The 12,871-nt window shown below is 39.4% G+C and overlaps 2 protein-coding genes across 2 annotated transcripts; one reads left to right on the top strand and one right to left on the bottom strand.

The window, feature by feature from the left end:
- Positions 1 to 1,229: 1,229 nt before the first annotated feature.
- On the top strand, positions 1,230 to 4,727 carry LOC103442679 (tRNase Z TRZ2, chloroplastic). Its single transcript, XM_008381493.4, has 8 exons — positions 1,230 to 1,781; positions 2,551 to 2,713; positions 2,790 to 2,860; positions 3,242 to 3,337; positions 3,411 to 3,524; positions 4,007 to 4,075; positions 4,231 to 4,305; positions 4,464 to 4,727. The coding sequence occupies exons 1-8, from the start codon at positions 1,404 to 1,406 to the stop codon at positions 4,551 to 4,553; spliced, it is 1,056 nt and encodes a 351-aa protein (XP_008379715.1). The 5' UTR covers positions 1,230 to 1,403; the 3' UTR covers positions 4,554 to 4,727.
- A 2,046-nt stretch (positions 4,728 to 6,773) lies between these two features.
- On the bottom strand, positions 6,774 to 10,926 carry LOC103442680 (3-oxoacyl-[acyl-carrier-protein] synthase, mitochondrial). Its single transcript, XM_029108008.2, has 14 exons — positions 10,759 to 10,926; positions 10,454 to 10,683; positions 10,142 to 10,249; positions 9,999 to 10,070; positions 9,805 to 9,891; positions 9,332 to 9,483; positions 9,041 to 9,121; positions 8,910 to 8,943; positions 8,736 to 8,802; positions 8,573 to 8,649; positions 8,214 to 8,274; positions 8,013 to 8,095; positions 7,810 to 7,881; positions 6,774 to 7,499 (listed from the first exon to the last, which is right to left on the bottom strand). The coding sequence occupies exons 1-14, from the start codon at positions 10,886 to 10,888 to the stop codon at positions 7,335 to 7,337; spliced, it is 1,419 nt and encodes a 472-aa protein (XP_028963841.2). The 5' UTR covers positions 10,889 to 10,926; the 3' UTR covers positions 6,774 to 7,334.
- Positions 10,927 to 12,871: the final 1,945 nt, after the last annotated feature.

Genomic DNA, 12,871 nt, shown 5'->3' with positions numbered 1-12,871 from the left:
ATTTGATCGAAGAGATTGACTTCATAGAACCACTAAAAGTGAAGCACATTTCGTCCCAAGTACTGACTACAGCCTCCACATGATCTTGGCATCCACATAATACAAAGTTTCTCAGGTGCTTAGCTCCTAAGATGTCTTCTAATCTCATTCTGCAGCTTTGATCCGAACCTGAAACGAATTTAAAAGATTCGAGATACATAGCATTGACTACGATCCCCCTCGCACCAGTGCAATGTATAATTTCCAAGTATTTGAGGCTGTTCCGCGTAACACATGACGTTAATGACAAATGCTCGATGGAAATGCACAAAGCAAAGGTGAAGAAATCGGAGTTTTCTAAATCCACAGTTTCTTGGATTTTTGTCGAGTGTATGATGAATGTTTCCCTCGTCGAAATCTAATACAGGGACTGAGGACTACACATCTTCCCATTGCTTGGAAAGAAAGCTCATTCGGACTGCGGATTCAGTGCGAAGAGAGTTGGAGGATTCGATGGATAACAAGGTCTGGTGATTGAGGCCGCCGTAGTGTGTCCACATCCTTGGTGCTTTGATCATCTTTGTCTTCCTGTATTTCGTCCCGTTTTCGGATCTTCGAACTTTTATCTGTTTAGAGTTCTTTGAGATGTTGCCTCGTGCTTTTCTCTTGGCAGACATAATTGAAATCCAACGGGATTTGAAGAGTTGGAGCTCTGATTATAAGCCTACCGCTACAATAAAGGGATAGGAGCCTTGAACTCCAAGCAATTGGTCATGTTCCACCAAACGCACCCCCGTGTCCCCATGATTGTTTCAAGCCCTCTCACCCTAGTAGCTGTGCCAAAACAAAATTTCACCCCAAGCCCTCGAGATTGAAAGATTCTCTTTTGTAACCAAAACATAGTCATATTGCTCGTTTAATAGATATTTGTCATGTATTTAAAAAGTGAGATGCGCTCATTTAATAGACGCTTGTCACGTGGTGAATCAGTGACAAAAGAGTATACCTCGAAAAATGATGTCAGGGTGTTACATTGAATATGTAAGTGAAGCCTTCGATTCCTAACAAGAAAAGAAGCAATTTCCCCCAAAAAATTTAAAAAATTAAAAAAAAAAAAATGCAAACTTCTCCAAACAAATTCTACTTATCCTTCATACTCGCAGCGAAACGCACCGTTTTGGGGTCCTTCCAAAATTGTGAACCCCGCCATTCAACAGCCAAAACGCACCGTCTGGTGTCTTCTCCCTCGTAAAATTAGATAAAGCTCCCCCAAAATATCTCCAGTTTACCCAGACAGAGCAACAAAATCCACTCTCTCCACTCTCAGAAAAACCTCGCTAAAACCCTCTCTCTCTCTCTCTCTCTCTCTCTCCTCGGTTTTGCTATCTTATGAGCTTCACTCTCACCACAAACCCACAAGAAAGATGCAAATTTCTCTGACCATTTCACCCTCCAAAGCCCCTCTAATTTTCCCCTTCCACCAACCCATCTCCCAAATACCAAAGCCCCAGAGAGCTTCACTGCAAACCCATGCCAATTCCGTAAATTCCCTCAAAGGGTCGCCTTTGCTTCCCGCATTCGGTCGGGCAATCGAGGACGAAGAGTACCGGCTGGCCCGGTCCCAGGTTCTCCGGAAAGGTATGGACTTGGAGGGCTTGAACATTGAGGGTCTCTCAATTGGCGGCCATGAGACCTGCATTATCATCCCGGAGTTCAAGTGCGCTTTCGACATCGGGAGGTGCCCCTCCAGAGCCATTCATCAGAACAATTTGTTCATCACTCATGCCCATCTTGATCATATTGTGAGCTCCTCATGCTTTGCTCTTTTGGGTATCCATTAAGTTGTTTGCTTCAGTTCATTTATACAAGTTAATGGTTGTGTTAATTTCTAGTTAAGTGAAAGTTTAGGACTTTGTTGTTATGAGTTGTGTAAGTTATGGGCTGGTTTATAAATGTTTCTCTGAAAAGCACTTTTACTAGAAACGTTTTTATAGAAGCACGTTCAAATTTTTAATGGAAAATTCAGTGTTTTGAAGTTTTGACACTTCGAAACACAGAAGCACTTAAGCGCTATGCGTCATCTGAAAGTGCTATTAGCCGTATTAAAAGCAACCATCTATGTATCCACAATTTCTTATAAGTCAGTGATTGTGTTAGTTTATAACTATTGAAAATTTGTGACTTTATTGGAAGTTCTGTTAAGTTATGGGCTAGTTTGGAAATTATTCTTTAAGAAGAACTTCTACTAAAAACGCCTTTATCATACAAGTGTTTTTCCATAAAGCACTTGGATACCTAGAAGCACTTTTAAGATTTTTCCATCAAATGTTCATAAGCATTTTTGGTTATGTGAAAGCGAATTTAGCCATTTGCAAAGCACTTCCAAACAGACTCATAGTTTAGGTTGGTGTAAAAGCAAATTTGGTGGCTTCCAAAATCAACCATGCATCCGTGTTCCGATGACTACCAGCATCCACATTTGATTACTTTTAATCTTCTAAGACAGAGCCATTTTGCTTCATTTGGAGGTTGACATGTTAGTATGTGCTTGAACTGTATTTAACGTTTCAGGGTGGGCTGCCGATGTATGTGGCCAGCCGTGGTTTGTACAACTTGAAACCTCCAACGGTATTTGTGCCTCCTTGTATTAAAGAGGATGTGGAGAAGCTAATAGACATTCACAGAACGATGGGTCATGTGGAATTGAATCTTGATTTGGTTGCATTGGATGTTGGTATGTAGCAATAGTTTAGTGGGATTGTTTATATCTCTTCATTCCTGAGGTGATAACATTACACATTTGAATTCAGGTGAAACATATGAATTGCGGAATAACCTTGTTGTCCGGCCATTTAGGACTCAACATGCTATACCTAGCCAGGTGCGTGCTTCATCAAATTATAGTTCATCTACATAGTTTACCAAAATGTTTCTGGAACTACAATGTAAATGCTCAGAATGGTAGGACTAGTTTATTTTTTTAATAGATTCATATGCAACAAATGGGCCATGGCTTCTTTCTTCTGACTATACGATCAGGAATCATTATTTCCATAGTATTGGATTCATGTGGTGGGTCTTGGGAGCATATCCACTACGTCCCAGACTTGTATTATTTGGGGTTATAAAGTCTTTACGAGTGAGGCCTTTCGTTCTTGATGTCGTTGCTTGCTAATATAGATAGTCAAATATAGCAAGTGTATGTAACCTAAAACTCAGAGTTCAGAATATCATGTAACTTCTTTTTATTTTTAATTTTCAGGGTTATGTGATTTACTCGGTTAGAAAAAAGCTGAAGAAGCAGTACATTCATCTAAAAGGGAAGCAGATTGAGAAATTGAAGAAGTCTGGTGTTGAGGTTTGTAATAGCTGCATAACAGTTTTGTGTTTATCTTGATTAATTAGTATTGATTTTGATTTTTTCTTTCTAGATTACAGACGTTATATTGTCACCAGAAGTGGCCTTCACTGGGGATACAACGTCAGATTATATGCTGGATCCACGCAATGCTGATGCCTTGAGGGCAAAGATTCTTATAACTGAGGTGTGAAGAAATCTTATCCTTTAGGAGCGCTTTCTGTTGGATATAAAATGTAGAAATATAATCATCTGCTTTTGATATGATTCAAACACTGCATATTTAGTTCCTTGACGGCTATTTCCGGAGTCGCATCATACATGTTTAGGAGAGTTCACTGACCAACATAATTATAGTTGATTCCATGCATAAATTGCTGGGCATTTTATTATTGGCCCTCAGTAGTAGACCGGGAATTTAATCCCATTAATCATCGTTTAGTGGCAGTCTTTAGATGCATTGTGGAAATTTTCTAGGTTGTGGTTGTATGCATTGGTAATTTTAGGTCTGTTGTGAAGAAGGATATATCGAATATGAATCTTTTCGGAAATGGCTCTACATTATGGTAGAGTGATTTCATATGAACTTATTTTCTGGAAGTGAATATACACAAACACAGTTCCATAATTTGATGAAAAATATGTTTTAACTGACGAGATCTTTGACAGGCAACTTTTCTGGATGAAGGGTGCAGCATTGAGCATGCACGACAACATGGTCATACTCATATAGACGAGGCATGTGATCAATTAGCTTTTTTCTATGGGTTTTTTTATTTATGATTTTTGAGATAGTTTGCTCTGTCCCTGCAGGTTTTGTTATGTTTTGACTAATGACTAGACTGCATCTTTTCACCGAAATTGTAATTGTAAAATTTACTCTGTTAACGCAGATCATTGAGAATGCCCAATGGATAAGAAATAAGTCAGTTCTGTTAACCCATTTCTCCTCCCGCTACCATCTAGAGGTAACCGCTTATCTGAACTATGTCTTCTTGTTTTTGTTTATATTGGTAACATTGAGTAAAAGTGTCCTAGCTTCATGTTGTTGCATATGGATATTCTGCATGTATATCGGATGATCATTTCAGAAATAACTCAATGAATTGTTCTCCTTCAATTGCAGGACATTCGTCAAGCTGTATCAAAGTTGCAGTCCAAGCTGTCAGCAAAAGTGATCCCTCTTACAGAAGGTTTCAAATCTATCCACGCTTAGATTCTTAAAACTTTTAGATCATTTTGTCCATTACTATAAGTAATATGTATAGCGATAGAGAAAAAATGTAATCGGATTTTCGGTAGATCAATTCTAGGCTTCTGTTTGAGTTATATCATTGCTAGGTTGTGATAGTGGACAAGTTTCTTATCAATACAAACCTCCATTCGAAGATCCTCGCACGCTCCTTTGAACTAAATTATAGTAACACCATGATACTTTGTGTGTCCTTGTGTGTGAGAACTCGTTCGCGTTGTATGTGCACGCAAGAAGATTAGGCGTTTAAGAATTGAGGAAGAATTATTTTGCAAGAGAAAATTTGAGCTGAATCTAAAGCAGTCTTCATTTCATTCAAAGTAGAGTTCGAAATCTGAAACCCAACTGTAAAACTATATATCAATCCGGTTCAGACGTCAAATTTCTGAGACTTCATGGAAGGAAACCGGCGCACTGGATATCATCGTGCTCTGTAACTTCAACACTGCATCGAGTTGATCCGGAAAATGATATATCGCCATCTTCCCCAAATTCGGAGCATGTTCGAGAATATACCTTGCAAACTCCGTCTAATTGTAGCGGCACGTAGGAGTCCATCGAGAAAGCCTGAAATGTCAGCAAATAAAACACTGCAGAAAACTGAATTCTGATTCAATTTACTAAATTTGTGAAGTTCAACGTCTACTACCCTGACAATTTCGTCGTTCAGAATAAGAACTCTAACCCGGTGTTCGCAATGAAGAATGCAAAACAAGACATCGAAGTCAACCACTCCACAAGTAGAAGAAATCTCAGCCCTCTCTAAGCCCGCGAGTTTTCCAAGTTCTACGTGAGTGCCGAAATTCCCAAGCCACTGCAGATGTTTAAGATTTGGAGTCGAAAACTCGAAGGATTTCTTGCTGGGATAACAGCTACCAACCAAGTTGATACATACGTTTTCAATTTTGTCACCTGAAATGTTAAGACTGCAGCCGTAGTCACTGAAAGGATCAAGAAACACAAAACTAAACGATTCCAAGTACGAGCTTTCTAAGTTAACGTTCTTTAAGCCGTGAACATGATAAAGATGCGAGTCCTTGAGGCATCGGCAGCAATGTGAAATCCATTTCCAGAACACATCTCCTACTATCACAACACTACTCGAGTTAATGTATTCGAGATTAGACGAAAAATCCAATGAAGCAGCCGCATCGCTGATGTAACACTCCATGTTGATCACAACCAGAGACCTCAAAGATGGGCAAAGAAAGAGCGAAGTAGGAAGCTTTGGATACCAAAAACTTGAAGCAATCCAAAGATCAACCACTTCAACATTGCACCTCACTGCAATCTCGATCCATTTACTCAGTTGAAACTTTTCTTCGTCACAAAAACAGCGTTCAATACGGCCAGCATTCTCATGTGTATCGTGATTTCTCCAAGAAAAATGGAAGCTCAAGAATCTGTCGATAGAATCCAGCACTCCTTTACTCGTGCTGCAGCGCAAACGCACATCAGAAAAATCGTTCAGGTTCAAAAACGGAGTTGACAGACAAAACCCTTGGCTTCTTTTGGACACGGAGCCAACCCGAGTGAGGTCTTTGAATGAGATGAAGGATAGAATATGATGAGCGATTTCTTTCGGAAGATTACTGAATCTGTCTGCCATGCTTTCTTCAGTACAACAAGATCACAGAGAAGAAGCAAAGGGCAAGTCACAGCTTCACAACAGAGGAAAATGCTGGTTTGATTGCCGGCCGAGATTCTTGTTAATGTTGCTCCAAAACACTTGAAAGTCCACTTAAATGGCTTGTCCTAATCTCGAATAGGATAATACTTTCGATCATTTCGAGTGCGAAAACTTTTGTCCCCAACTAATCCACCTGTTAGCCAAGCGGGTGTGAGTTTTTATCACAAAAGACATCGTACATTATAAGTGAAATCAGAATTCCGATGTGATATAACATTGGATTATATGCTGATCTCTACACTCTTATGAGTTAACGACAACGTTAGCAATACAAGGATATATATAGGCCAAGAAAACGTATTTGCAAAAGCTATGACAAGGAAATAGAAAGAGCGGGTGGATGACGAAGTTGATATTTCATCAACATAAATTATGGTACTAAAAAAATGAATACATGTTTTATATAAAAGAAGTGGAATAGTAGAACCACGTCACGGTTGTGTGTGCGCATTTGTATACACAAGAAAATTAGACGTTAGCGATTGGAAGAAGGATTGTCAGTGAGAAAAAAAGCGCTCTCATGATTTCTATGTGCCCGTTATAGCTTATTCAGTTACCCAACAAGTATTAAGGACATGAAATTAAACTCTAAGGGGAGAGAATAATACATGAGAGAAAACACACTAGCCGGCGTAGCCAAGCAGCAAGAGAAAACAACGGTAGTCCGTGGCAGGGGCACGGGGCTACGTCTCCTCCGTCTGGCGGCCGTTTACAGTCAAACCCCCGACATTCTGTTTGTCCGAGCAAAACATTTCACTTATTTCCGTTCATCACAGTTCCTCCTCACTGTCAGTTCTGTTAGTGAAGATATGTTGTCAAGATACTCTACCTAATCTCTAATCAAGCTAACCGTGATTACAGTGTACTACCACTACACTAAACCAGTCCAATTTTCGAAATCAAGGGGGAAAATTCAGAAATACAGCAATGACACTCGGGAATTCCATCGGCTTCAGTTGTACAAGATGGGATTTTGAGTGTTGCAGATTTTTTCCATTCGGAGAACCATCTACATCAAACACAATCTGGACAAGAAGATTTCGCCAACCATTTTGTCAAGGAGCAGATGTAAACAACAGGGATGCATTTGTTCCTCCGAAGCCAAAAGAGTTTGACAAAGCTGCTCTTATTGGCATGGTCTTTGAAGTTGTCAGAGGCATGAAAGCATCCTTAAATACTGGATCTGGTTGTGACAGATTAAGCGTTGGTGGTGCAATTCCCTGCAATAAAACAGGAAAGCAACAAATCAAAAGACGTGTAACAACACAAATCCACTAATATGCTCACATCATATGCAATAACTCAAGTCCACAAACTGTCGACTTTACTATATTATCCAGGTGAGAACACAGGTAATATAATTTTGTCTCGTTTATTTTAAATCGCCCTATTGATTCAGCATGCTAGCCCTACCGGGAAAGGTTAGGTGCATGACTTTGTCATGAATCTTCAAAGAAACTATATATTATCAGTCAGCTACGTTTTCTGCAGATATTTGTTTCCATCTCAATCAGCAAAGGAGCAACTTACATGGTGTATGGCCAAAATAGAAAACATTGCTTCAACAGCTCCAGCCGCACCAAGGAGATGACCAACAGCTCCCTGAAATTTAAATGTATACGAATAAAACAACTATACAACACCACCTAGATACAAGCAACAGGTTCCTAATATTGAACCTCATGAGTTGCGTTATTTTTTTTTGGAAGCTAAGGTACTTGAAAATACTATACCTTGGTGGAGGACAATGCTAAAGCACCTGATGTCACATGGTCAGAGAAAATGGTTTTGATAGCATTGGCTTCTATTGCATCACCTGATTAGTAAATTAAAACAAGATGAGCCACATCCATACTAGTTTTAATACATCCTGAAACTCTAAAGCGAATAGCTGAAAACACTAAGTTGTAGCAACTTCTAAAATAAACACTTACCCAAAGGTGTCGACGTAGCATGTGCATTTACATAATCCACTTGTTTAGGATGAAGGCCTGACTGCGAGTCAAGAGCAGGTGCATTACTATAAACCACAGAAACTTAACTACATGATGAAGAATTTGCACAGGACACCTAATAGATCATACCACAAACAATGAACTTTCTAGGGGCCAAGTTTAGAGCAATCGTACGGTACCTATCAACCTTTTAAAGTTTAATAGTCAAGTAATTTTTACTATCATCATTGGATATAGATTTTCTACTTTTGGAATGACATCCTCGGATATAAATTGTGCGACTCAGATGAAAAAAAAAAAAAGATTTTGAGAATTATATACACCCATCAAGGTTTTACCTGTCTAAGGGCATGTGTCATGGCCAGAATGGCACCTCTTCCATCAGTATGTGGTTGAGTAATATGATACGCATCACCTGTACAGGCTCACTATCTTCAGAAACTAGTAAATTACCGAAGCATTACAAAACATATACAATATATTTAGTTTATGACAAACAACCTGACATGCCATAACCACGAATTTCTGCATATATTTTTGCTCCTCGATTCTTTGCATGCTCAAGCTCCTTCATTGGAAAATATAAACCCAATAGTAAATACACCAACTAAAAACTGAAAGAAACAAGAGAAGACTTTAAAGAACTAATTTTTTAGAAATAGACGTCCAAACTACCTCCAAAACCACAACACCAGAACCTTCACCGATTCTGGGATCATAAGTACAGGTTAGACAACAGTAAGCATGAAGAAACAAAACAGAAACACACAAATCATGCAAACAAACCTTTAAGAATATGTACTTACACAAACCCATCCCGACCACAGTCAAAAGGTCGTGATGCTTCTTGTGGGGAGGAATTGTATTTCGTGGTCAAGGCCCTTGACCTGGAAAACAAGAAGAAAACTCCTTTAAACAAGATAAAAGTATAAACAAAGTACAACGTTTTTAAAAGTGAAGCTACTTTTGTAAGCAGAGCCAAATACGTTACAACAAATGCAGGTTAGAAATTCGGTATCAGAAGATTGTGTACATGTGCAGTACATGGCTAAGTCACATAAAGGCTTATAATATTATATAGCAGTGGAACAACATACTTGCAAAATCCTGCTATTGATAAAGCATCAATGCTAGACTCTGTGCCTCCAGCCACCATAACATCTGAATCTCCAAACTGAATCATCCTTGTGGCATCACCCAGAGAATGTGCTCCAGTAGCACAAGCTGTTACTGCAGCATGATTTGGTCCCTAAGCTTAAAAACAACACCAGATGCAGGCTTTACTACAAGAAAATATGTCTGCATGACCTTCAAACTAAGAAGAGACTTGTCGGTTTGAAAATTGAAAAGAGAAGAATATAATTCATGGCTTAGTGAGGGAAATGAGTTGCAGTCATTTGTGTTCTTGGCACTCTTTTCAACTATACCCTGTTGGTTACTTCAACGGTTAGGTGCCAACTTCAAACTTGAAAAAAGACCAACATGACAGCTAATGACCTACATCTCGGTCCACATTGGTCTTTGAATAATACATCAGAACAGAATGTATCTCAGAAAGTTGTTCACGCACCTGAAATCCATATTTCATGCTGATATGACCAGATGCCATGTTGATTAGTATCCGAGGAATGAAGAAAGGACTAAGACGTCGAATACGCTGGTTACACAATCAGAAACAGTACAAATCAAGGTTGTTCTTTCTACCATTCCCAGATCATTGCATAAATATTATGACAACCCAAAATGCAAAACAATCAAACCAACCTTCTCACAAATCATTTGTGCAGCATCCAATATGTCACTGATACTTCCAGTTCCCCCACCAATTGAGACACCCTGTCATTCTCCAAGTTCAAATATACCTCATTCTTTTTTAAATTTAAACAAACTTAAAAATTTGAAATTACCGTTCTTTCCCTCTCTTCGGGCTCAGTAGGCATCCAATTAGCATCTTTAAGTGCTTCTTCAGCAGCACACATTGCATACCCAATAAATCTAGCCATTGAACGATGATCCTGACAAAATATACACATACATTTCAAACATTTCAGTAAAAGCCTGAAACTTTCTATATTTTTTTATACAATGAGTCGGACATTAAATTGGTATCGAACTCACTATCCAACTAATACCTCCACTTGGAGTGCGAAGAAATATCAGTAAATCGTAGCACTAAATGGCGAAACGTTCAAATTTGATACTAAAATTAAGCAAATTACCTTGGAATTGAGCCACAGTTCCTCGTTGAATTCACCTGGTTCGGTTCCACAGGGTACGATTGCAGCAACTTTGGAGGTGAGCTGGTCGAAGGTGTACGATTGGGTGTCTGAATCAAAGCCGTTCATCTTGATATCTTGATGGGTCAGTGCCCTTATGCCGCACTCGCCTTCTATGAGTCTCTTCCACGTCGTCTCCACTCCGCAGCCCAATGGCGTCACCATGCCCAACCCTGCAAACCAGAGCTCAGCAAGCTAAGATTACAGAGAGAGAGAGAGAGAGAGAGAGAGAGAGAGAGAGAGAGTACCAGTGACGACGACTCTGCGAGAACGAAGAGGAGGAGGGGGGTCGAAGAAAAACGAGGACATGCGACGACTGAAGAGATTGCGCCAAGGGGGAGAGGCCATTGTTTTCTTCAAAGCGCCAACAATGGCCATGGCATTTTCTGTTCAACTCTTTTTGACGACTGTTGCATTGAGACATCTTAATGGGCCGCTTGACTTTGGGCCTTGCACCTAACTCAGGAGAGCTACTCATGTGTACAGTTTCAGTGACGATGTTCTAAAGTCTTGTAGACAAATATTTACATGTCACATGTCACGTTTTTGTGTTATTGATACATGACGTCAGAATAGTTTTAATCAATTATATTTTGATGGTTTCGCGTGAATCGCCTCAACATTGTAATTGAATTCTTAACAAAGAAGATCAGAACCACAGAAGAAAGAAGAAAGAAGAAATATAGAGAATGTAGAAGAAGACCTGGAAATAAAACTAGAAAGAATATGAAAAGTTTTGTATTGATAGAGTGGTTATTTCTTACACACATTAGACTACAATCGGCCTTTTATATCCCTCTAGTAGTCTAACTACCTTGCTTACTGTGTAAGCTACACATAACCCTCCTAACTAACTTTTAACAGAAATATTGATGACATGGCAGATTATGTGGCATTCACTTGAGTCAATATCAGTCAACATCCCCCCTCAATCTCAACTAGGGAAACCAAGTTTGAGATTGAAACAATGACGAGTGAACGACGGACTATGCAATCCTTTAGTAAGAATATCAGCGGTCTGTTCATCAGTTGGTAGATATTCAACCAACAAATCACCATGATGCACCCTTTCACGGACAAAATGATAATCCGTATCAAGGTGTTTGATTCTCGAATGATACACTGGATTAGCACTGAGTGCTATTGCAGATTTATTATCACAAAATATAGTTGGTTGAAAAGGTAATGCAACGCCCAAATCTTTCAAAATGAGCCGAATCCAAGCCACATCTGCTGCAGTATGAGCAAGTGCCTTGTACTCCGCCTCGGTAGAACTTCGAGAGACGGAGGATTGCTTCTTTGACTGCCACGAGATCGGATTCCCACCAAGATAAACCACATAACCAGTCACAGATCGTCTTATGTTTAAATCAGCAGCCCAATCAGCATCAGAGAATGTTGTCAAATGTATGTCAGTATCAGCTGCATATGTAATGCCACACTCTGCAGTGCCTTGAAGATATCGAAGAATTCGTTTGACAGAAATGAGATGTAAATCTGTCGGAGCAGTCATACATTGACACACTGAATTCACAACATACGCTATATCAGGACGTGTAAATGTGAGATATTGCAGGGAACCAACCAAACTTCTGTACAATGTAGAGTCCTGCAATGGTATTCCCTCATGCAAGAGCATTTGATTATGAGGTTTGCATGGTGTATTGGCAGGTTTACAAGATTCCATTCCAGCTTTATGAATAAGATATTTAACATACTTTGATTGATTGACAAATATGTCTCCATTCTCCTTGTAGTGAATCTGAAGTCCCAGGAAGTAAGTAAGTCTGCCCATATCCTTTAAGTCAAAAACACCTGCCAAATCATCAATAACTTGCTGAACTTTGCTAGGATTGGATCCTGTCAAAATGATGTCATCTACATATAGTAAAAGAATCACCACATCCTTGTCATCATTCTTCACAAATAAACTTGTATCCGATGAAGATGGTACAAATCCCAAAGCTGGTAAATAGGTCGTGAACTTTGAATTCCATGCCCGAGGGGCTTGCTTCAACCCATACAACGATTTAATCAACTTACAGACATAATGGGGTTTAGTTTGATTAACAAACTCTTGAGGCTGTTTCATATACACCTCTTCTTGCAAGTCACCATGCAGAAATGCATTTTTGATATCTAACTGCCTCAATTCCCATTTATTGATAGCTGCTAAGGACAAAATGAGTCTTACAGTAGTGTGTCGGACTACGGGACTAAAAGTTTCTGAGTAGTCAATGCCTGGTTCTTGGGAAAAACCTTGAGCCACGAGTCTGGCTTTATACCTCGATACACTGCCATCAGGATTCTTCTTAACCTTATATACCCACTTACTGCCAATAATGGTTCTATTTGGTGGAG

The sequence above is a fragment of the Malus domestica genome, chromosome 09, assembly GCF_042453785.1.
Source record: "Malus domestica chromosome 09, GDT2T_hap1".
NCBI classification, from domain to species: domain Eukaryota; kingdom Viridiplantae; phylum Streptophyta; class Magnoliopsida; order Rosales; family Rosaceae; genus Malus; species Malus domestica.
This window is presented reverse-complemented; position numbering and strand designations above follow the sequence as displayed.